General features: G+C 42.6%; 1 protein-coding gene across 3 annotated transcripts in view; it reads left to right on the forward strand.

Annotated features, from left to right (window-relative positions):
- Nucleotides 1-25,564, forward strand: part of LOC121540397 (WW domain-containing transcription regulator protein 1) — an 87,948-nt gene that overhangs the window by 46,920 nt on the left and 15,464 nt on the right. For all 3 annotated transcript variants that reach the window (XM_041849241.1, XM_041849242.1, XM_041849243.1), the window contains exon 2: nucleotides 20,562-20,698. In XM_041849241.1, the coding sequence (XP_041705175.1) occupies nucleotides 20,562-20,698 (137 nt within the window). The remainder of the gene's footprint in view (nucleotides 1-20,561; nucleotides 20,699-25,564) is intronic.

Below are 25,564 nucleotides of genomic sequence, written 5' to 3' on the forward strand. Positions count from 1 at the left end.
ACTCTCCGAATATTGTAGAGCATGAACCTACAGGATCGGGTCACCGCCTTGATGTTAGCGGAGAACGACAGGGTGTTGTCCAGGGTCACGCCAAGGCTCTTCGCACTCTGGGAGGAGGACACAACGGAGTTGTCAACCGTGATGGCGAGATCATGGAACGGGCAGTCCATCCCCGGGAGGAAGAGCAGCTCCGTCTTGCCGAGGTTCAGCTTGAGGTGGTGATCCGTCATCCACACTGATATGTCTGCCAGACATGCAGAGATGCGATTCGCCACCTGGTTAAGCAGCATCATGATGTGGGCATGTTTTTCATCGGCAGGGACTGGGAAACTGGTCAGAAATTGAAGCAATTATGGATGGCGCTAAATACAGGGAAATTCTTGAGGGAAACCTGTTTCATTCTTCCAGAGATTTGAGACTGGGACGGAGGTTCACCTTCCAGCTGGACAATGACCCTAAGCATACTGCTAAAGCAACACTCGAGTGGTTTAAGGGGAAACATTTAAATATCTTGGAATCGCCTAGTTAAAGCCCAGACCTCAATCCAATTGAGAATCTATGGTATGACTTAAAGATTGCTGTACAGCAGCGGAAGCCATCCAACTTGAAGGAGCTGGAGCAGTTTTGCCTTGCAGAATGGGCAAAAATCCCAGTGGCTAGATGTGCCAAGCTTATAGAGACATACCCCAAGAGACTAAGTATTGACTTTGGGGGGGGGTGAATAGTTATGCACGCTCAAGTTTTCTGTTTTTTTGTCTTATTTCTTGTTTGTTTCACAAGAACAAATATTTTGCATCTTCAAAGTGGTAGGCATGTTGTGTAAATCAAATGATACAAACCCACAAAAAATCAATTTCAATTCCAGGTTATAAGGCAACAAAATAGGAAAAATGCCAAGGGGGGTGAATACTTTCGCAAGCCACTGTAGGCTTTGGGTTAGTTAAAAGGCTAGTGCCAGAGAACCAGCCAGAGGACCTGAGGGACCTACCGGGTACATAACTTAAAAGCATGTCTGACTTGTATTGGGGTGCACAATCGTGGATTGATTTAAAAAGCAATAGAAGAATCTTAAAATTAATTCTTAAACTCATGGGCAGCCAGTGCAGAGAACTTAAAACCGGTATAATGTGTGCTATCCGTCTGGTCTTGGTCAGTACCCGTGCTGCAGCATTCTGTATGTTTTGCAGTTGACCAATGGCTTTCTTGGGTAGACCAGATGGGAGAGCATTACAGTAGTCAAGCCTGCTTGTAATAAAATCATGGATGAATCTCTGTCAGGCTGAGAGAGAGAGACAGCCGCACCTTGGCAATGTTCCTCAGGTTGTAAAAAGCTATTGTGGTCACATTCCTAATGTGTGATTCAAAATTTAGTTCAGAATCTAAAATAACACACAGGTTTCTTTAGCTAGTGTTTTATCTAACTAGGATCTTTCTCTGTGCTTTGGCTCCAACAGTAAGTACCTCGGTCTTGTCTTGATTTAGCTGGAGGAAGTTGTGAACCATCCAAGTATTTAAATCACTAATACAGTCTAATAATGTATCCGTGGAGCTAAAATCCTCTGGTGAAAATCAATGCTGTGCTTTCTGATAACGCTGCCAAGGGGTAATATATATTAACTGAACAGTACCGTACCCAAAATCGAACCTTGTGTAACACTACATGTGATATGTATTTTCTCAAAGTTGTGTTCACGAAAGGGTGACAAACTCACGACCGATTAAATAGGTCCGAAACCAATTAAAACCTGTACTGGAGAGGCCAACCCACCTCTCCAGTCTGTCCAGAATGTCATCATGTTCAACAGTGTCGAATGCAGCACTTAAATCTAAGAGTACAAGGACAGAGAGCTGTTTGGCATCTGTGTTGGCTCTAAGATAATTTACCACTTTAACTAAGGCTGTCTCTGTGCTCTGGTGGGCACAAAAAACAGATTGAATTTTTTTCAAAAATACAGTTGGCACTTCAAAAATCATTTAGCTGTTTGAACACAGAGTTCTCCAGAATTTTGCTTAAGAATGGAAGGTTGGAGATTGGCAGAACATTTCTAAGAGCTGAAGAATCTAGATTACTTTTCTTCAGAAGGGGTTTCACCATAACATTTTTAGTGCAGTGGGGAAAGTGCCTGTGAACAGGGAGTGATTAACAATAGCTTGCACTTCTTCAGATATGCAATTCAAAACTGGTTTGAAGAAGGTGGTGGGGATAGGATCAATAAGACAGGTAGAAGGCTTAAGTTGTGATATCACTTTCCTGAGCATGTCTGTGTCAATCAGGGAAAATAAATCCATAGTGCCTTTGCGTGGTAGGCTAGGGCACATATCATCAAACTTCTCATCAGGTCTTGCTTGACTGATATCCAGCCTAATGTTTGTTATCTTATCTCTGAAATATGCAGCAAACTCATCACATTTAGATGTGGAGGAAAGTTCACATAGGTTTGAGGGGGTAGGATTTATCAGGCCATCAATGGTCGAGAAGAGCACTCACTATTATTCTGATTTAATAGTGATCAAGTTTTTTTAAATGAGCCTGTCTGACATTTCTAATTGCCTTGTTATATATGCCAAGTTGCTCTCTCAGAATATCATAATGGACCTGCAACTTGGAGTTTCTCCACTTCCGCTCTGCCTTTCTGCAATTTCTCTTTAACTGATTCGTTTCCTCACTCATCCAAGGGGCTCTCCGTTTGGATGTGGCCTTTTCCAACTTCACTGGAGCTTTGGCATCAATGGTTTCCCTTAATTTGCTATTAAAGTCATCAACTAAATCATCACAAGAGGAAGGCAGAATAGGTGGTGGAGTATTGTTCATACACTCAAAATCTGTAGCAACTTCAGAGGTAAGATAGCATTTCTTAATACTGCATTCAGTATTATCTTGTACTATGGGTAACAAGGTAGTAAAAAATCCACAGTGGTGATCAGATAAAGCAACATAAATAACAGAGGAAATGTCAATAGAAAGCCCCTTGGTAATAACCAGGGCTAGAGTATGGCCATGGTTATGGGTGGGCCCAGTAACATGTTGGATAAAGTCCATAGAGCTCAAAGATTCATAAATTCAATGGCCTTGAAGTCAGTCTGTTTGTCAACATTAATATTAAAATCGCCCAACACAAGGATTTTATCATAGTTCTCGAAGACAATAGACAATAGTTCAGATAAAGGTTTTATGTTTAATAAAAGCCTGTCCACCTAGTATAAGCTCACAAATAAAAAACAGGGCTAAAGAAAAAGCGTCAAATGCGGGTATATACTGTTTTTTTGCTTTCCAATGCTGTTAAATGTATGTCTCAACTCACATAATAAAGAAATAACACCCTGTTGAAACGGGAGTAAACGGTAGCGCGAGTCATTGCTCAAATGGCGCTTTCAGTCCTCACAACTAAAGTAGGCCATTTGACAATTATTATTTTATTATTATATTATTATTATATTATTATTATTATTATTATTATTTTATATAATTATTACAATGGCTCCATACCAACTGCAATCATTTCTGTAAACAGCACCTTTTTTTTCTCTCCAACTGTTAATGACAATGATGTGCAGAGCGCTTTTTATCCGTGGCAAATAATTTGAAAGATACACAATTTTTTCCCTTTATGATGATGATCGTTAGTGGTAATTTTGATAACTGCACTGTGATTTAAATTAATGTTAACGACTCAATTTCGTTTAAACATGATAACGTTCACACTAACACGTACAGAGGTAATTGTACAATCCCAGGCCTTCTTCCGAGTGCAGTGTTCTTGATATGCATGAGTTCTCTCCTCTAATGGAGTTCTTTGAGGAAGGTGTGTGTGTGTGTGTGTGTGTGTGCGCTACAGGCGTAGGAGAGCGAGAGAGACTTACATCCAGTATTGCTGCCCTCCATCTCACAGTCTGTTGTTGGACTCCAGTGTGGGTTCTGGTTACTGGTTTAACATACTGGGATGTGGGCCAGGCCCGGCACATTAAGGCCTAATGAAGCCTGACCAAGACCAATCTGAATTATGTGTTTGTCTCCTGCTGTTCAGTACAGGATGAATCAGGATCTCATCAACCACAGCCAGGGAACATAGAGACCCACGCTGCTCTGATCTTTGTTGTGATTGGTCAAGGCAAGAGAGAGAGAGAGTGAGCGGAAGGGTTGATGTATCAGTTTGGGATGCCATGTGATGTCATATCTTTGTTTTGAGGAAATCACTCAAATAATTTTAGCTGAGCTTTATTGCTAGCATTTCTGTCAGATTTTGACCAAGGAGACCATAGCACCAGAAGAACTAGTCATGTCTGGATGTCCACTTCCCTAGTGGAAAACAAACTACTGTAATTCATATTATTAGGTTTGAAAGACCAAAGTGGCCTTCTCTGAGGGCATCCATCTGTCATCCAGCAAAGGCTCGCTCTCGCTCTCTCTCGCTTTCTTTCTCTCTCTGTTTCTCTCCGTCTGTCTGCCTGACTGTGTTGTAAAGCCCTGACTCAACAGCCTTGAAGTCACTACTGTGCCCTCTATGAGACTGAGTGTTTGTACAGGGTAGGGGTGTGTAGGTGGACAGTTAAATACAGTCATTTTCTGGTGAAGGTAGGTCTGGTCCCCACGGCCCTAAAGGCACCAGAGTGACTTCTCTTCCTCCATGGGGTGTGTTGTGTGCGAGAGAGAGAGTGTGTGTTGCGCCCATGCACCACCAAGCCTAGCCAGCTACAGGTCTATAGTTAGACGGCCCATCAACAGCTGCCGTTCTATAGCCCCCCTACCCCTCCACCATCAACCCCTCTTTCCCCTCTCACCTCTCCCAAACCACCAGTTGTCCCCACCAGTAACAAGAGGAGCCACCCATAGTGCTTTGCAACAGCTGAGGTAGATCTGAGGGGAACTGGTTAAACTTTGCACTCAACCAATTATATTTATGGATATAATTTCCAACTAATATCACCTTAATATTAACCTTGATACACAAATGACCGTTGCTGCCCAACAGAATGCTTTTCCTCCCATTAATTTGTTGTTTCAAACTTTGTTTGAGATGTAGAATTCGAATGAGCGCCATGCTGGCACCAAAGCTCCAAGAAGACAACTACCCCATACTACCATTATTTCATCACCTTTGGTGCTAACTAGAGAACGACGGTAATCGGCCGATATATCGGGCCGATATTGGCCTTTTGTAGTCTTGGCTATCGGCCCTTCTCTATCGGCTTTGCTGATAGTCCCTCTATATAGTTAAGATGCTGCTATGCCAGCCGCCTCTCACCGCCTGAGCCACGAGCACTGCACAATGCCGAGGAATGTTTAGCTGGGAAAATCAGCAGCAGTAGCAAGCTAGCTCATTCTCCAACTGAAAGGTGCAGTATTGAGAAATTGATTAATTGACACAGTGGCCAAAATCAAACTATTTTATGTGGTGTTAGCTAGCTTTATTAGCTACTATGCTAGCTAACTGTCTAGATAAACATGGTGCTAAGCTATCAGATAGGATCTAATAGCTAACGTAGCTAGCTAACATTAGCTGGTTATAATTTTGAACATGCACCGTTTTCGGCAACAAAGCCATCTGACTTGCGGTGTAATGCTAGCTATTTACTAGTGTGCTGATCTGACCAGCCGCAATCGTATCCGTAAATTGACAGTTGATAGTCAGATTAGATGATTGTCGTAATAGGGAAAGATGGAAGTGTTTTAAAATGCTTAAATAAAGATTGGCAATAGGGTTAGCTACCTAAATAATCTTCCTGCATGTTTATGGACCAATAAAGCTGTAGATCAGCGCTCAAGTGTGTGTTCTCACTTCTCAAACTATGGGCAGAGTCATTCAGACGGAATGCGCCTCGTCGTTTCATCTTTTTTCCTACCCTCGCTCTCCTTGTTTGATATTGGTAGCAAATGTCAACTAGCCATTGAGCTAGGTCTCATAGTAGCAGGTAACGGCACCAAGTGATATGAGCGATGGAGAAAGATGTGAAAGGGAGCAGAGTTACTGCATCGCTCTATCCAATCGTAGCAGTAGGATCAAGTTACAACTAGGGCTGTTGCGGTGAGCGTATTACTGCCACACCGGCGGTCACGAGTCAGGAAGGCAGTCCAATTCCATGTGATCAATGCAAATATAATCGAAAATCTGTTCAAACACTTCATGAGAGCCCATGAGCTCATGTTGCGCAACATTTCTATAGGCTATGCAATTGTGCAAGAAAACAGAGTGATGGCCTCTACTAAAAAGAGGAGGATCCCTTCAGCTTTCTATAGACTAAGCCTACTATATTTATTTCTGAACTTTCCCAATATTAAGCACATTGGTTATCTTTACAACAGGAGTATAGCCTACCTGGTTGGCATGAAAATGAACCACGGGAAAAGCGTCCTCCATTCGATATTTAAGTGCATAGATGACTTGTATCTTTTCCCATTGCCCATTTCGAGACAGGTGCATGATAATGGTCCATTCTAAATCAAAACAAATTTCACACATATATATTATTTAGTATATGTAAAGACAAGATTAAATCAAGAGTAGTTTGATGGGTGACAATATTAGCCTAGCACTTGTGAATTATATATTATCACTGGTGAATGATGCCCAGCATAAGAAACTGCCTTTTATTTGCAACTTTTTCAAATCAAATGAAATTGTATTTGCCACATGCGCCGAATACAACAGGTGTAGACCTTACAGTGAAATGCTTAATTACAGGCCCTTAACCAACAATGCAGTTTGAAGAAAAATAAGTGTTAAGTAAAAAATAGATAATTAAAGAGCAGCAATAAAATAACAGTAGAGAGGCACTGGTTAGTCGAGGTAATTGAAGTAATATGTACATGTGGGTAGAGTTAAAGTGACTATACATAGATAATAAACAGAATAGCAGCAGCATAAAAGAGGGGGCGGGGGGACAATGCAAATAGTCCGGCTAGCCATGATTAGCTGTTCAGGAGTCTTATGGCTTGGGGGTAGAAGCTGTTAAGAAGCCTTATGGACCTAGACTTGGCCCTCCTGTACCGCTTGCCATGCGGTTGCAGAGAGAACAGTCTATGACTAGGGTGGCTGGAGTCTTTGACAATTTTTAGGGCCTTCCTCTGACACCGGCTGGTATAGAGGACCTGGATGGCAGGAAGCTTGGCCCCAGTGAAGTACTGGGCCGTACGCACTACCCTCTGTAGTGCCTTGCGGTCGGAGGCCGAGCAGTTGCCATACCAGGCGGTGATGCAACCAGTCAGGATGCTCTTGATGGTGAAGCTGTATAACTTTTTGAGGATCTGAGGACCCATGCCAAATATTTTCAGTCTCCTGAGGGGGAATAGGCTTTGTCATGCCCTCTTCACAACTGTCTTGGTGTGTTTGGACCATGATAGTTTGTTGGTGATGTGGACACCAAGGAACTTGAAGCTCTCAACCTGTTCCACTATAGCCCCGTCAATGAGAATGGGGGCGTGCTCAGTCCTCTTTTTTTTCCTGTAGTCCACAATCATCTCCTTTGTCTTCATCACGTTGAGGGAGAGGTTGTTATCCTGGCACCACACGGCCAGGTTTCTGACCTCCTCCCTATAGGCTGTCTCATCGTTGTCGGTGTTCAGGCCTACCACTGTTGTGTCGTCGGCAAACTTAATGATGGTGTTGGAGTCGTGCCTGGCCATGCAGTCATGGGTGAACAGGGAGTACAGGAGGGGACTGAGCACGCACCCCTGAGGGGCCCCTGTGTTGAGGATCAGCGTGGCAGATGTGTTGCAGCCCGTCAGGAAGGTGTTTAGTCCCAGGGTCCTTAGCTTAGTGATGAGCTTTGAGGGCACTATGGTGTTGAACCCTGAGCTGTAGTCAATGAATAGCATTCTCACATAGGTGTTCCAATTGTCCAGGTGGGAAAGGGCAGTGTAGAGTGCAATAGAGATTACATCATCTGTGGATCTGTTGGGGCGGTATGCAAATTGGAGTGGGTCTAGGGTTTCTGGGATAATGGTGTTGATCATAGTCGCACACCTCATGTAGCCTAGCCCATAGGCCTATATGTTTTGATAAGGTTCATATCACAACTAAAGTGGCCAAATAACTTCTTAAAATTGAGAACATTAATCCGCTTTACAAGGGGTTTAGAGCCTAACTGGCATACATAAGCAGCACGTGAGTTTCAAGTTTGGGGAAGATCATTTTCACCATAAAAATCCACCTTTATAATAAAAGCATTACATGCACAAGATTTTTGTTATTTTTTCGATCAAGGAAAATGACTTGTTTCATAAACACCTGTGATCACAAATCATGACGTTACGTTGGACCCATTTGCATTGAATAGATGTTATTTTATATTTTCAAACTAACAGCAGTGCCTATGATCAACAACATTTGCAAAGAAGCATCACTCCAGCATGTCACACATGTATGGAAGGACATCATCATTTGATGCTTCTATTCAAATGTGTTGATCAGTAGGCTAATAATGGAAGTCCCAAATGGAAGGCAAACAGATTGTTTGTCATCTGTAGCACCATAGACTCCACTGATCAGCCAGGAAAGCTCAATAACTCAATGCATGCACACACTCCTATTGAATATGCCTTCACCTGTATTTAGAGTGGGCCTATGCTATTTTAATTTACCCATTTTGTCAAGACATTCAAATAAGATTACCATTATGTTATGTAGTTAGATTGGTACAAAACAAAGTGAAATGTATTGTTTGATTTTCAAATTGATGCATTAATGACATGGCTGTCTCTGGGAAATGTTGTCATCCAAATGTTCAAATTTAATTATATTGAATATCAGCCTAAAATAGCGATCGACCTTGACCCCCCAAAATCGGTTTTGGCATCAGCCCTAAAAAATCCATATTCGTCGTTCTCTAGTGCTTCATATAAGTTTTCGTGCTAACCTACTGTGCATCTCTGACTGTGGTCAGTCGGGGCTAGTCCCTGCTAGCCCTAACATGTCTCAGGGCATATGGCAGTCTGGTATCTTCCTGTGTCAAGCCAGCTAGTGCTATTCTCCCCTACTGGCAGCCAAGCCTGGCGAATGGGAAGGTCTATTATTAGCCAGTCACATACCACTTCCTCCCTTGCCACTCCTCTCCTCTATGTTCTAATTGAATTGAATAGTCCTGATTCCAACGATGTCCAGCTGCTGCCCAGTGCAACATTCCACAACAAACACAGAGAACTCTGAATCAGAGCCCTACTGACATTGTCATGTTTGGGTTGTTGGAATTCAAGAAACCCTCCTCCTGTCCTCCAATTGATGGATTAAGGCGCTCTCTCTGAGGATGGTTTCCTTTAGAAACCCAGAGATCAGCTTTTCCCTAACTTGGTGCTGGGGAACCCTAGCCAGAATGTGACTTTCGTTAATTTCTTCTCTCTAGTCGAAACGGTGCTATGCCAGAATGTGGACAGCTAGAGTCCGGTGCGGTATATGGCTGGGTAAATTGGAATACTGCTGGTTTCAAATTAAACTGCAGTTTTCATCGGCATGCTAGGCTAGCTAATGCTATAGCAGCCCATTGGATTCCATGAAAATGCAACGTCTAGCATTGGGGTGAGTAGCTACTGGAAGTGTTGTCGAATCCAATGGGTTGCTTTAGCATTTGCTAGCCTAGCATGCTGACAAAAAACACAGTTTATTTAAAAACTATCAGTATTTCAATCTTCTCAATGTATCATTTTGGATAATGGGATAATTAGGAGTACAGTGCCCTCTCCCATCCCTGGATTGAGGTATGTTTTCCAAGCCATATCTTACAGTGGCGCCGCAATGTCCTGATCATGGCAGCCTGCCGTTCAGACCTTAAAGGGAATTGCAGCGACCGTAAGATCTGAATCTTTAGGCTAGGGAACCCCAAGGAATGGACATTTTGTTTTTTGGCCTAGCACTACACAGCTGACTCAGATAATCAACTCATCATCAAACTTTGATTATTTGAATCTGCTACAGTGCTAGGGCGAAAACCCAAACGTGCACCTCTTGGGGTCCCCAGGACCGAGTTTGGGAAACGCTGCCATAGATATATAGCTAATACTATTCTTGTTAGAATTCTATGGATTCCTATTAATTTGGGCAAGTTTCCAGCCTCTGAAAGACAGTGTTTAGCCATAGATAGACAGACAGAGAGACTACTAGTCCTAGTACATAGAGCCCCTGTCCTCTACAGTCAGTGTTGGGTTTCCATTGTGTGGATGACATGGGGCATTACCCTTGTAACCAGAGCTCTGGAGCCTGGGCTGAATGGGAAAGCAATCCGCTCCTTTATGCCGGCCTCTGATTTAAGGTTACTGGGAGGGAATGGGAATGCTGCTCATTCCAACAAGGCCCGGTCACTCTCTAGTGTGGTCAGTGGAGAGAGAAGGGTTAGTCCTGAATCCTGATTCAGACGACCTTTAATTACATAGAGGAAATTGTTTTACCATAACGTGTGTGTTATTGTAACCATTCGCCTTCCTAAACTCCAAATCGGAAATGTTTTTAAAGCCTCATCCCGTGTCTGTTCTTGTATAGTAGAGGGAATTGGAGAGGGTGTAGGATGTAGTGCAGTCTCTATGGCAGGGCAGTTATTGCACGATTGTATGTCCATCTCTGTTCTTCTCTTATCACTGGATCTCAGAAAGTAGCACAATCTGTGCATCTGGGTTTATCAGCGTGCAACATCACAATCAGACAAAATCCAGTGTGGTTTCACACAAAACAGCCCTCAGCATTCAGCTATAGGCCTATAATGTAGGCTGCTAAACTATCTCCATATTTACTTCTACTGTAACCATTTCCCCACCATTTCACTTTGCATTTCATAATCATGGTCTTCAACAAGGCACCATAGTGGTCTCTTATCAGAACCCCTGCACTCAGAGTCTGCTATTGTGTTCATGCAGCCATAGAGAAACTTTAGTTTTTTGGCTTAATGAAAGATGAGTGTATACTGAGAGAAAAGCCAGCTTTTAGACTAAACCTGATAAACTAGTGGGCTGGTTCATGTCCATGTAGGAGGCAAAGAATGGATGAACATGTACACATAACATAACACCAGACAAGAGACCTAGATAAGGCCTACACAGGGAACCAATGGTAAACTATGTTTTGGGGTTTTTGGTGCCATGTTGACAGCAAAAGTTCCAAGACGGGTTACATTCTAGTGAGAATGTGAATTAGAATGGTATTGTGCTGATTGATGAAGCATTTGGCACCAGTGTGGAGGATAGTTTGCCTAACTGTGTACATCTAAAGGCTCTCCATATTGGCAAGTGTGTATTTTTTAAAATTTTATTTAACCTTTATTTAACCAGGCAAGCCAGTTGAGAACAAGTTCTCATTTACAACTGCGACCTGGCCAAGATAAAGCATAGCAGTGCGATAAAAACAACAACACAGAGTTACATATGGGGTAAAACAAAACATAAAGTCAAAAATACAACAGAAAATATATATATACAGTGTGTGCGAATGTAGTAAGTTATGGAGTAAGGCAATATATATGCCATAGTGCAAAATAATTACAATTAGCATTAACACTGGAATGATAGATGTGCAAGAGATGATGTGCAAATAGAGATAATGGGGTGCACATGAGCAAAATAAATAACAATATGGGGATGAGGTAGTTGGGTGGGCTAATTTCAGATGGGCTGTGTACAGTGATCGGTAAGGTGCTCTGACAACTGATGCTTAAAGTTAGTGAGGGAGATAAGAGTCTCCAGCTTCAGAGATTTCTGCAGTTCGTTCCAGTCATTGGCAACAGAGAACTGGAAGGAATGGCGGCCAAAGGAGATAGTTACGGTGCTTGTCTGGCTCTGTCTTGGAGGGAACCAAACAACGTCTGGCGTCTCTTGACGTCTCTATCGCTCCCAGTCGGACACATTCCCTGAGTTCAGGTTGAGTTGTTAAGTGTCTGAACTGTGTCTGATGTTGAGCCATGTAGCAGTTAGACCACCTACAGTGTGTACTCCCACCTCCCATAACACTACATGGTGGCAATCGAAGAGCCATCACATTAACCACATAATCACTTACATAACTTGGATCACTGGCCTTGTATGGCTTAATGTGTGTTTACCATGACTGTACAATAAGTGTGTGTGTGTGTGTAAGGGCAGCAGCTGCCTGCTTGCCAGCCTCGTAGGCAGTGTATTTATAGAGACTCTGCTGGCTCTCCAGCATGTGAGGGGCAGCTGGACAGACAGGACAACCCAGCACCTCTCTAACCCCTCATTCCCTCCTCCCTCCCATACCGTAAATATGAAACACGTAAGGACACCAGTCAGCAACAACAACAGCAATACTCCGAAGAGGAGCTAGTACCCCCCCACACCCCCACACACGCACTTTTTCCAAAGTAAATAGTGAGCTCTGCCATTTTTCTGCTGTGATTTATACCTTAAATGGGATAAACTGTCCTGGATTTCCTGGTGTGGGGAGAAGACAACCACTCGTGCTTTCCTCACATTCTCATACATTGTTATGCAGGCAGAGATTTTAATGCACTGCAGGCCTCAATCTCAAATGAATGGGAAAGATGGGTACCATAGTGTGTTGCTGTTATGTCCCAGTGTAGACATAATGTACACACAAGGCCCTGTTGGTCTGTGGAGCGCTGGCGTAAACATGGAGAGTGGGGAGGCTAGGATGGAAGAGGAGGGAGAGAGACTGTTTATGCGGAAGTCCTGTGAGTTATGAGGTGGGCTGGATACCGTGCAGTGAGATAGTTTGTGTGTGTGTGGTGGCGGGCAACAGATGGGGACTGTGTTGTTTCAGCCTGCAAGGCCGTCCCTTTCCAGTGCTCCAGCCATTGTTCCCATTTCCTCTGTAAACAATGTGCTTCTCTTTCCCAAACACTGCCACACGAAGCCCCCCAGGCCTACCCAGCACCTCAGCCCCCCGTAGGCCTATGCAGGCCCCTGCTCATGTGTTTTCCTCTGTCCATGGAAACATACTGTCTGATTCCTGGTGATGGCTTTAACGCCGGGTCTTCAGGTTCAGCTTGGCAAGAGGACAGGATCACCTGCTTTCTGCTTTGAAAGAAACGGGAAAAGAGAGCTGATCCACTGCTGTTCAGAGGTGAGGAGCAGTGGCGGTTGGTGTCGTTTAAGATGAGGGAGGACAATTCTTTTTTTGAATGAGCATGGCCTTATTTCAATTACAGCATATTTGATGACTGTCATTCATATTCGATTCACCCAGCTCAATGTAACATCGATTTAGTTTAGGCTACTACATGATACTCAAATTTTCCCTATACCCATCATGAGGTTGCTACAAACTTTGAATGAACATTTACACACATTGACACATTCAATACCGCCTTGCACCGTCTTGCCTGCATCTAGCTGATCTAGGGTGTAATCATTGGTCCAACAGTTGCAAACGAGAGTTTCTATTGGACAAATTCAGGTATGTTTATCTCCGCTTCGTTTTTTCAACAGAATTGGCAGAATGAATACGACCCTGATCACACACAAACGTAGTTAACTTTCATAGCAGCCACATACAAACATCATGATCCCTTTGATTGAGCTCTCCTCCTTTCACCTTTTCCATTCACTTGTGGACTTCAGTGCACAACACATCAGCTGTCTGTGACCAGGCAAAAAAAAAGTTGTAAACCCGATAGTAAAAAAATAAAGAAGTAGTAAACCCGATACAATCATGCAGTACAGTCAGCAAGCAGTTTAGCAGTTACACCGGCGGGCCCCGGTGGCAATAAATTAAGAAAACCAAAAGCTTACCTTGACTTGGAAGCATTCCAATGTTGGATATCCATAGCCAGCTAGCTAACATAGCATCCCTCTCTGTTTGAGCCAGGTGTTTGAGTAGGCTAAACTAGCTAGCTGCATTTGTAAGTGAAAGTGAAAAAAATATTAAATATAGCTAGCTCTCTCTCGCTTCTCCTTCATTTTTGAATAAATGAATTTGTTCAAAACTGTTCAACTATTGTCTTTCTCTCTCTTTGAGTCAACTATTGACCACATTTTATGCACTCTAGTGCTATCTAGCTGTAGTTTATGCTTTCATGTCTAGATTAATTCTTTGATCCTTTGATTGGGTGGACAATGTCAGTTCATGCTGCAAGAGCTCTGATAGGTTGGGGAGGTCCTCCGGAAGTTGTAATAATAATACTGTGTAAGTCTCTATGGAAGGGGGTGAGAACCACGAGCCTCCTAGGTTTGTATTGAAGTAAATGTACCCAGAGGAGGACGGAAACTAGCTGTCCTCTGGCTACACCATGGTGCTACCCTACAGAGTGCTGTTGAGGCTACTGTAGACCTTCATTGCAAAACAGTGTGTTTTAATCAATTATTTGGTGACCTGAATATAGAATTTAGTATAGTTTTATCTAAAAAGGATAACTAACTTTGTTTTGCTATTTTTATGAAATTCACTGAGGAGGATGGTCCTCCCCTACCTCCTCTGAGGAGCCTCCACTGGTGAGGAGATATTCCCACTAACACCTTGACGAAACCGGCCCTGCGTGTGCGCCATCGTGCGCATGTTGATTTTGTCTGTCCCCAACAGACGCGTTCATGACACGCAGGTTAAAATACCAAAACCAACTCTGAACCAACTATATTAATTTGGGGACAGGTCGAAACACATGAAACATTCATGGACATTTAGCTAGCTTGCTGTTGCTAGCTAATTTGTCTTGAGAGATAAACATTGGGTTCTTATTTGACCTGAAATGCATATGTTCCTTTTTTTTGCTTGATCTTTGTAGAATTTGGACCCATTTTGAGTCGAACAAAATCGTGTGTTCTCTACTCCGACATTTAATCCACAGATAAAATGAGAAACCTAGTTTGTTTTCTTTGATTAATCTCTCCTCGTAGATCTTTCAATCACCCACAAGGAAACCAATGAGTAGATGACGATAACTCCTCCAGAGTGAGGCCTAGTTAAAAGGCTCGGGCATGGGCCTTAATTTAGAGGTCAATCACATCCCCTCCACACAGCTGCAGGACAGCTGCCTCCAACAGCCAGTGCCCTGCGGTGCTCTGACGTCCACCAGGCAACCCCCACCCCAGGCACAGATCTAGGATAAGCTTACCCTCTCCAAGTTCTACCCTTAACTATTAAGGGGAAACACAAACTGACCTTGGATCAGTGTCTAGGGGCAACTTCATCCAACTCTCTCACAGTCCTTTCATAAATCTGCCCTGAGGAGCGACGCTCTGCCGCCCCGCGTCTTAACAACGTTAATCAGCCTTTCCTCTGACGTCTCACACACACACACACGCACTGCAGCGTGTCGTCTTACTGGAGACTTGTGGTTACTTGGAGCTTAGAGCTGCAGGCCACAATAATAACTTAGAGCCTGACCCAGATTAGGGCCTACTACCATGTTTGGTGTTTAGCCTCTGTCTCCTCTGTGTTATGATGGAGCATCTGGAGTGGCTTCAGCTGAGGTTTGATATTGCAATACAACTTCACTTTTTGGTCTGTGGGTGTTCTGTGGGTATTCTCTCTACATTAGCAAACTCTTTTGACCACTGTTTTTTCAGAGTGAACAGTCATACTGACTCAACAATTTTTCTCACTGTTGCAGTAAATCACAATAGCAATGTCCTGTAATCTATATCTCAGCTCTGTGTTGTTTTTGTCTGGGCCCCGTTGCTTCTGGTGACTAACCCAACAGTGGATTCTTCCTGACTGGGTTAGAGTAACAGGAAGTGGCTTTTTACCTTACCAGTGTGCCTCTGTGAGTCAGAACATGGTGTGGGAAGCCCTTTGTGCCCTCACACCCTGACTCACACCTCACCACTCTTGACTATTTAGTGTCCATTGTAAACAGTTTATTAACCCTTGCTTTTTAGTGTTATTCTCTTGATTGTATCTAAGTACACTCCAATTCTGTTTCACATCATGCAAAATGCCAAAGTTCATTTGTGGGGCATGAATGGGTGTATATAAACGTGAAATGAACAAGACTATGAACAAATATATTGTCCCATGCAATGATGGGACAGTGCCTGCTGTGGGATAGGAGATCTGCACCATCAGGCTTCCTCCCTAGGGAAAGGGTGAGGGTGAGAGATACAGGATATCATGTATGGATATCCTGTTTCTCCCCCCCACACACACCTCGCACCACGTCAAGACTCCTTCCTGGCACTTGTATTGTAAACAAACTAGTTTTACATCCCACGCACTGAGCTGGCAGTATAATAGATGGATACATAGATATAACTTTATTGCCCTTCAAGGGAACTGGTTGGTCTTGAACATTTTAAAGGAGACAACGTAACTAGCTACAGGTAATTAGTGTCTTAAAGGTGCAAAATGCCATTTCCTGGTTGCTAAAATTATAATAGTTAGCTTAATTTCAGTTTGTAACAAAATAAGCAATGTATAGTGTAGAGCAGTGGGCAGAACTGAAAAAGCGTGTGCGAGCAAGGAGGCCTACAAACCTGACTCAGTTACACCAGCTCTGTCAGGAGGAATGGCCCAAAATTCACCCAATTTATTGTGGGAAGCTTGTGGAAGGCTACCCGGCACGTTTGACCCAAGTTAAACAATTTAATGGCAATGCTACCAAATACTAATTGAGTGTATGTAAACTTCTGACCCACTGGGAATGTGATGAAATAAATAAAAGCTGAAATAAATCATTCTCTCTACTATTATTCTGACATTTCACATTCTTAAAATAAAGTGGTGATCCTAACTGACCTAAGACAGGGAATTTTTACTAGGATTAAATGTCAGGAATTGTGAAAAACTGAGTTTAAATGTATTTGGCTAAGGTGTATGTAAACTTCCGACTTCAACTGTGTGTGTGTGTGTGTGTGTGTGTGTGTGTGTGTGTGTGTGTATACCGTTCAAAAGTTTGGAGTCACTTAGAAATGTTATTGTTTTCCATGAAAACATAAATGAAATGAGTTTGAATAGGAAATTCAGCAAAATGAATAGGAAATGTAGTCATTGACAAGGTCATAAATAATGATTTTTAATTGAAATAATAATTGTGTCCTTCAAACTTTGCTTTTGTCAAAAAATCCTCCATTTGCAGCAATTACAGCCTTGCAGATCTTTGACATTCTAGTTGTCAATTTGTTAAGGTAATCTGAAGAGATTTCACCCCATGCTTCCTGAAGCACCTCCCACAAGTTGGATTGGCTTGATGGGCACTTCTTACGTACCATACGGTCAAGATGTTCCCACAACAGCTCAATAGGATTGAGATCCGGTGACTGTGCTGGCCACTCCATTATAGACAGAATACCAGCTGACTGCTTCTTCCATAAATAGTTATTGCATCGTTTGGAGCTGTGCTTTGGGTCATTGTCCTGTTGTAGGAGGAAATTGGCTCCAATCAAGCGGCATCCACAGGGTATGGCATGGCGTTGCAAAATGGAGTTATAGCCTTCCTTCTTCAAGATCTCTTTTACCCTGTACAAATCTCCCACTTTACCACCACCAAAGCACCCCCAGACCATCACATTGACTCCACCATGCTTGACAGATGGCATCAAGCACTCCTCCAGCATCTTTTCATTTGGTCTGCGTCTCACAAATGTTCTTCTTTGTGATCCGAACACCTCAAACTTCGATTCGTCTGTCCATAACACTTTTTTACAATCTTCCTCTGTCCAGTGTCTGTGTTCTTTTGCCCATCTTAATATTTTCTTTTTATTGGCCTGTCTGAGATATGGCTTTTTCTTTGCAACTCTGCCTAGAAGGTCAGCATACCGGAGTTGCCTCTTCACTGTTGATGTTGAGACTGGTGTTTTGCGGGTACTATTTAATGAAGCTGCCAGTTGAGGAACTGTGAGGCGTCTGTTTCTCAAACTAGACACACTAATGTATGTCCTCTTGCTCAGTTGTGCACCGGGGCCTCCCACTCCTCTTTCTATTCTGGTTAGAGCCAGTTTGCACTGTTCTGTGAAGGGAGTAGTACACAGCGTTGTACAAGATCTTCAGTTTCTTGCCAATTTCTCGCATGGAATAGCCTTCATTTCTCAGAACAAGAATAGATTTGTTTCTGGCCATTTTGAGCCTGTAATCGAACCCACAATTGCTGATGCTCCAGATACTCAACTAGTCTCAAGAAGGCCAGTTGTATTGCTTCTTTAATCAGCACAACTGTTTTCAGCTGTGCTATCATAATTGCAAAAGCGTTTTCTAATGATCAATTAGCCTTTTAAAATTATAAACTTGGATTAGCAAACACAACGTGCCATTGGAACACAGGACTGATGGTTGCTGATAATGGGCCTCTGTACGCCTATGTAGATATTCCATAAAAAATCAGCCGTTTCCAGCTACAATAGCCATTTACAACATTAACAATGTCTACACTGTATTTCTGATCAATTTGATGTTATTTTAATGGACCAAAAAATTGCTTTTCTTTCGAAAACAAGGACATTTCTAAGTGACTCCAAACTTTTGAACGGTAGTGTATATATATATATATATTATAGTGGGACTATCATTTGTTTTTCAACAGGACAATGACCCAAAACACCCCCAGGCTGTGTAAGGGCAATTTTACCAAGAAGGAGAGTGATGGAGTGCTGCATCAGATGAACTGGCCTCCACAATCCCCCGACCTCAACCCAATTGAGATGGTTTGGGATGAGTCGGACGGCAGAGTGACGGAAAAGCAGCCAACAAGTGCTAAGCATATGTGGGAACTCCTTCCAGGTGAAGCTGGTTGAGAGAATTCCAGCTTTGCACAGTGTGATGCCAGCTTTGCACACTCTTGGCATTCTCTCATCCGTTCACCCACACCGCTTATCACAAAGACAACACGGTTGAAACCAGAAATCTCAAATTTGGACTCCAGACCAAAGGACAAATTTCCACCGGTCTAATGTCCATTGCTCGTGTTTCTTGGCCCAAGCAGGTTTCTTCTTATTATTGGTGTCCTTTAGTAGTGGTTTCTTTGCAGCAATTCGACCATAAAGGCCTGATTTACATAGTCCCCTCTGAACAGTTGATGTTGAGATGTGTCTGTTACTTGAACTCTGTGAAGCATTTATTTGGGCTGCAATGGTAACTCTAATGATCTTATCCTCTGCTGCAGAGGTAACTCTGGGTCTTCCATTCCTGTGGTCCTCATGAGAGCCAGTTTCATCATAGCGCTTGATGGTTTTTGCGACTGAACTTGAAGAAACTTTAAAAGTTCTTGACATTTTCTGTATCGACTGACCTTCATGTCTTAAAGTAATGATGGACTGTCGTTTCTCTTTGCTTATTTGAGCTGTTCTTGCCATAATATGGACTTGGTATTTTACAAAATAGGGCTATCTTCTGTATACCCCACTACCTTGTCACATCACAACTGATTGGCTCAAACGCATTAAGAAGGAAATAAATTCCACAAATTAACTTTTAAGAAGGCACACCTGTTAATTGAAATGCATTCCAGGTGACTACCTCATGAAGCTGGTTGAGAGAATGCCAGGCGTGTGCAAAGCTGTCATCAAAGCAAAGGGTGGCTATTTGAAGAATCTCAAATACAAAATATATTTTGATTTGTTTAAAACTTTTTTGGTTACTTCATGATTCTATATGTGTTATTTCATAGTTTTGATGTCTTCACAATTTTTCTACAATGTAGCAAAACCCTTGAATGAGTAGGTGTGTCCAAACTATTGACTGGTACTTTAGGTGTGTGGAGACCCACATTGTAGGCTACAATATGAGGAGGAAATTATAGTGCTAAAAATGCTTTCCAGTTTCACTGATGCGCAGCTCACTCGCTAGTGATGGCCGATGCGCTCGTGCCAAAAGCCTCTCTCTCTTGTTTTACTTTGTAAAACAATATTTGGAAGTTGCAGACCGATTTAGTCTTCTCTTTTCAGCAGGAGCCATTTGCTTTCCAACCTGTGTTTTCCCGCGAATGTACGCTATTTGAAATATTGCGAAAGGCCAGTTGTGTCTGCATGCTGTTTGTTCACTGACAGATTTGCTGCACGTTCCCGACTGTAGGCTATGCCTTGTTATTGGGCTACACTCCACAGATAAGCTATTTTTTAAAAGAAGCCATTTATCCTCTGTGGCTAAATGTTTGGCTTTCTCGTGGTGTAGTAGGCAATTCTGAATGATTTCATTTTCTTTCTGTACAGACAGCAGTAACTAACTTTGGCAAATTCATTTCAATTAATCAGGAGTGTTGCAGCTCCTCCAGAACCCTTCATGATTCGATAAAAAAATATATGATGAAGCGCAACGCTGGAGAGGGAAAGTGAATCTCATTCTAGTTCTGTAAGAGATACAGGAGAATTAACAAAGAGGCAACTTGAATGAACTTTAATCGCGTTTATTAGAGTTTTAACATTGCAACAAATGGAAATTATTTTTCATGCCACGAGAGGTATCGGATCCTCAACGAAACAGTCCAAAACGGAGAGGTGCCGGATCCTGTTCCTAGAATCGATATGATATCGTCAAATGATATTGCTATATTCTACTGTATCTATTTGTTTCTCTCCAATCACTATGTGGGTATGGGACAGAGAGGAGGAGGAAAGAGAAGAGTAAGGGAATGAAGTGAAGACTGTTACCCTGGAAACAATCTCTGACATGTAGTAACTCTGTTGTTTCTTCCCTCTGTCTAACCTGATGTTCTCTTCTCTTTCTCTCTCTGTCGCTCTGTAGTCACGTGGAGAAGATCACTACGTGGCATGATCCTCGTAAGACCATGACGGCAGCCATGAATCAGATGAGCCTCCACGCCCCCCCACCCACCATCACCCCACAGCAACGCAACATGGCCCTGTCCCAGCCCAACCTCGGTTAGTGTCGCACACACACCCTAGGGTTGAATACTTTCCTGGTATTTTACAAATGTTCCATTCTGAGAATAAATCACTTTTCTCCAGGGTAACCTGGTATTTGCCGCCAAAACCGGAAGTTTCATTCTAAAGCATATAAATATGACTGGATTTGATTAGAGCTTTGATCAGCATGAAAATTCAAGCCTGATGCTACTTGAGCCAGATGAGCCCTACAGAAAATACATTTTATGAGCCCCAAGCCCAATAAAGCCCAAATGATTGTGCCGTTATCCAGTAGGCCTACTTTTGATAGGCTATAAGAACCGCACATTACACACAACGGACTAACATAAAAGCTAATTGATGTACAGTATGTATGCTCTCTTAGGTAAATAAATAAAACAACCTCCAGTAATCTTTTTGAGTGTGGACTGTATTATTGTACTGTATTGTATTAAACTGTAGTACAGTGCATTCGGAAAGTATTCAGACCCCTTTACTTTTTCCACATTTTGTTACGTAACAGCCTTATTCTAAAATGGATTAAATACATATTTTTCCTCCTCAATCTACACACAATACCCCAAAATGACAACGCAAAAACAGGTTTTTAGAAATGTTTGCACATTTATTAAAAATAAAAAACATACCTTAGTTGCGTAAGTATTCAGACCCTTTGCTATGAGACTCGAAATTGAGCTCAGGTACATCCTGTTTCCATTAGTCATCCTTGAGGTGTTTCTACAACTTGATTGGAGTCCACTTGTGGTAAATTAAATTGATTGGACATGATTTGAAAAGGCACACACCTGTCTATATAAGGTCCCACAGTTGACAGTGCATGTCAGATCAAAAACCAAGCCATGAGGTCGAAGGAATTGTCTGTAGAGCTCCGAGACAGGATTGCATCAAGGCACAGATCTGGGGAAGGACACCAAAACATTTCTGCAGCATTGAAGGTCCCCAAGAACACATTGGCCTCCATCATTCTTATATGGAAGAAATGTGGAACCACCAAGACTCTTCCTAGAGCTGGCCGCCCGGCCAAACTGAGCAATCGGGGGAGAAGGGCTTTGGTCAGGGAGGTGACCAAGTTCCTCTGTGGAGATGGGAGAATCTTCCAGAAGGACAACCATCTCTGCAGCACTCCACCAGTCAGGCCTTTATGGTAGAGTGGCCAGACGGAAGCCAGTCCTCAGTAAAAGGCACATGACAGCCCGCTTGGAGTTTGCCAAAAGGCACCTAGAGACTCTCAGATCATGAGAAACAAGATTATCTGGTCTGATGAAACCAAGATTGAACTCTTTTGCCTGAATGTCAAGCGTCACGTCTGGAGGAAACCTTCCGTACGGTGAAGCATGGTGGTGGCAGCATCATGCTGTGGAGATGTTTTTCAGCGGCAGGGACTGGTAGACTAGTCAGGATCGAGGGAAAGATGAACGGAGCAAAGTACAGAGAGATCTTTGATGAAAACCTGCTCCAGAGTGCTCAGGACCTCAGACTGGGGCGAAGGTTCACCTTCCAACAGGACAACGACACTAAGCACACAGCCAAGACAATGCAGGAGTGGCTTCGGGTCAAGTCTCTGAATGTCCTTGAGTGGCCCAGCCAGAGCCCAGACTTGAACCTGATCAAACATCTCTGGAGAGACCTGAAAATAGCTGTGCAGCGACGCTCCCCATCCAACCTGATAGAGATTGAGAGGATCTGCAGAGATTAACTGGAGAAACTCCCCAAATACAGGTGTTCCAAGCTTGTAGTGTCATACCCAAGAAGACTCAAGGTTGTAATCGCTGCCAAAGGTGCTTCAACTAAGTACTGAGTGAAGGGTCTGAATACTTATGGAAATTTCATATTTCAGCTTTTTATATTTATTAACTTTTTATAAAAAAGTTTAAAAAAAGCAAAAATTTATAAAAAACGTTTTTTGCTGTGTCATTATGGGGTGTTGTGTGTAGATTGATGAGGGAAAAAAAGCAATTTAATCAATTTTAGAATAAGGCTGTTACATAACAAAATGTGGAAAAAGTCAAGGGGTCTGAATACGAATGCAGTGTATATGGATGGAATTATGCACCTCATTCAAACCATGAAGCTGGGAGAGAACAGGCAATGCTGGTACAGGACATGCGGCCTACAAAGTTACAATTATAGGCTAGCGAATTAGTTTAATTCTGAAATATAATAGGCCTATTTAAAAACATTATAATTAGTAGGGTGATGCATTAGCCTACCTTTCATAATATTTCCACTAATGTTGTGCGACGTGCGTTCAATGACATGCTTGAATAATATAGGACTAAAATAAGATGCAGACGGCTTTCGCTTTTCTTCACGAAGATTGAATGTTTATGGGTCTGAATAAATAACTGCTATAGCAGCCAAACTTAACTGGCAGACCGCGGTCCGGGTCCGTACCCAGAGAAGGGTCAATCCGGACCGGACAACATAGCATTTTGTTATATAAAAGTCAATACATTATTTCCAGACAGCTTTAAAAAATCTACCCGGCTCAGCGGCCTCTTTAACTCAACAACCTCTCTTTTTCGCTCTCTCTTGAAGCAACGTCCACCTCTACTAGTGCCCCGTCTAATCCAATCACGTGGTTATATGCAAATACAAGAGGCCGCGTCTTACCCAATCACATCAATCCAAATATCCTCTGCGGAACCTTGGGACAAGCAGGCAGAAAGAAACAGAAAGATTTGACCGCGGTTCAACTGTCAATATCACACACAGAAGGAGCTTAGTTACCAGTATCTTTGTTAATATAGCTTGTAAAAAAATAAGAGTTGACTCTGAAAACCGTATATTCAAAGACGAGTGGACGGAACAGTATTTATTAATTCTCCCCGCAACTAGCACAAAACCAATGTGCCTGATATGCAGCAAGTCCGTAGCTCTCGTGAAAAGTGCCAATGTTAAGCGCATTATGACCCCAGACATAGTAAATTCGATCAGACGTATCCCCTGAACACGAGGTGAGAACAAACAAGATTAACCAACTCAAATCCCAATATGAGAGGTCCACCAAAGTCCTTGTCAATTCCCTGATAGCCCAACAATGTGCAATGGAGTGTTCACTGAGGATAGCTTGGGTTTTGGTCAAACACACAAAAGAAAGTCTGACGTTGAGAGGGATGCATGTGTGAAGTTGCTGACACCTTCCTTGAAGGTAAACAAAAAGATGAGCTCAGGGAAAATATCAAACAGATCCCACTGTCATATTCCACAGCAAAGAGGAGAACTTAAATATTAGCTGAAGATTTAACTTCACAACTTGATGAGGCCATTCAGAATGCACCATGCATTTCATTAGCTGTGGATGAATCAACAGATAACACTGATAATGCCCAGCTTCTGTTGTTTGTCAGATTTTATAACGAAACAAAAAAGGAATTGTGAGGAGCTGTTGGGCTTAACAAATCTAGAAGCACACACACTGGGAGAGCATATCCATGAGACCATCAAAGGAATGCTGAAGAAAGGGGGATAGATCTGAAGTCAGTGGTCTCCAGCACCACAGATGGAGTTCCAGCCATGATAGGAAGAGGGAGGGGACTGGTTGTACGTTTGAAAGAGGACCACCCTGACCTGACATCATATCACTGCATCATCCATCAATCTGTCCTGTGTGCTAGTCTGGGAAAATAGTATTCTGAGGTCATGACAACGATGATGAAACTGATCAACTTTTTGAGAGCAACATCATCCCTAGAACACCGCCTGCTACGAGGCATTCTGACAGGGGCCAATGCCAGTTTTGATGACTTACTACTGCACAACAATGTCAGATGGTTCAGCAAAGGCAGGGTTTTGGAATGCTTTCGGGCCATTCAGGAGGAAATCAAAGCTTTCTTATCACAGCAAAAGAGATGAGGAGAAGATGAAAACAGTTGCATTTACATCACACCTTAATCAACTGAATGTTAACCTGCAGGGACAAGACAACACAGTGTGTGATATGATAACAGCAGTCCGGGCTTTCCAGACGAAATTTGAGCTTTTCAAGAATGATCTCCAGGGAGAACTTGTCCACTTCCCCCAATTTTCTGGTGCAAACGCAGGGAGACAAAGATGTTCCCAACCATGTTGATTTCATCCAGAAGCTGATGGAGAACTTCAAGGCTTGTTTTGATGACTTCACTGTTGGAAGAGAACTGCTGCTGCTCAACCAGAACCCCTTCTTTGTCACAAATGTGACCAAGTTGTCAGAAGAAGAAAAACAGATCTTCAGATGGGTTGATGTTGCATCACTGAAATGGAGTTGATTGAGCTGCAAGAAAATGTGGCTTTGAAGGAGCAGGCTGGTGATTGTGACCCTGTCACTTTCTGGGGAAAGATGGTGCCTGCAGCTGATGTCCATGTTTTCAAGAGACTAGCACTAGACATCCTGACCATGTTTGCCTCCACATACAGCTGTGAATCTGCCTACTCCACAGTGAACTTTAATAAAAACAAATACCGCACCAGGCTCACCAATGAACACCTGCACCAGTGTCTCAGAGTTGCTATTTGTGCCAAAGTTCAAAGCATTGGCAGGAGACAAAGTGTAATTTCTCTCATTGATGCAAGGGCAAGGCCCAGAGTGACTTGTGCATAAATATTGCATGGCCCACAGTGACGTTCTGTGCATTCAGATTATTATTTTTGTTCAACTCTCCTTTGTTCTCCAGAAAACATGCACTTTATTTCATAATAATAATAAAAAAAAGTTAATTCAAGGCCCATGTACAATGGTTGAGAGTGCACTTTTTTCATAGACAATTATGCAGCCACTTTTGTTCTTCAGCAAGGTTGATGCAATGTTGCACGTTTACATTCAAAATAAGTTGTAATTCATTCAAATAGTAAGTCTCATTAAATGTATTTAATGTACATTTT

Source organism: Coregonus clupeaformis, chromosome 26 (assembly GCF_020615455.1).
Source record: "Coregonus clupeaformis isolate EN_2021a chromosome 26, ASM2061545v1, whole genome shotgun sequence".
Taxonomy (NCBI): Eukaryota; Metazoa; Chordata; class Actinopteri; order Salmoniformes; family Salmonidae; genus Coregonus; species Coregonus clupeaformis.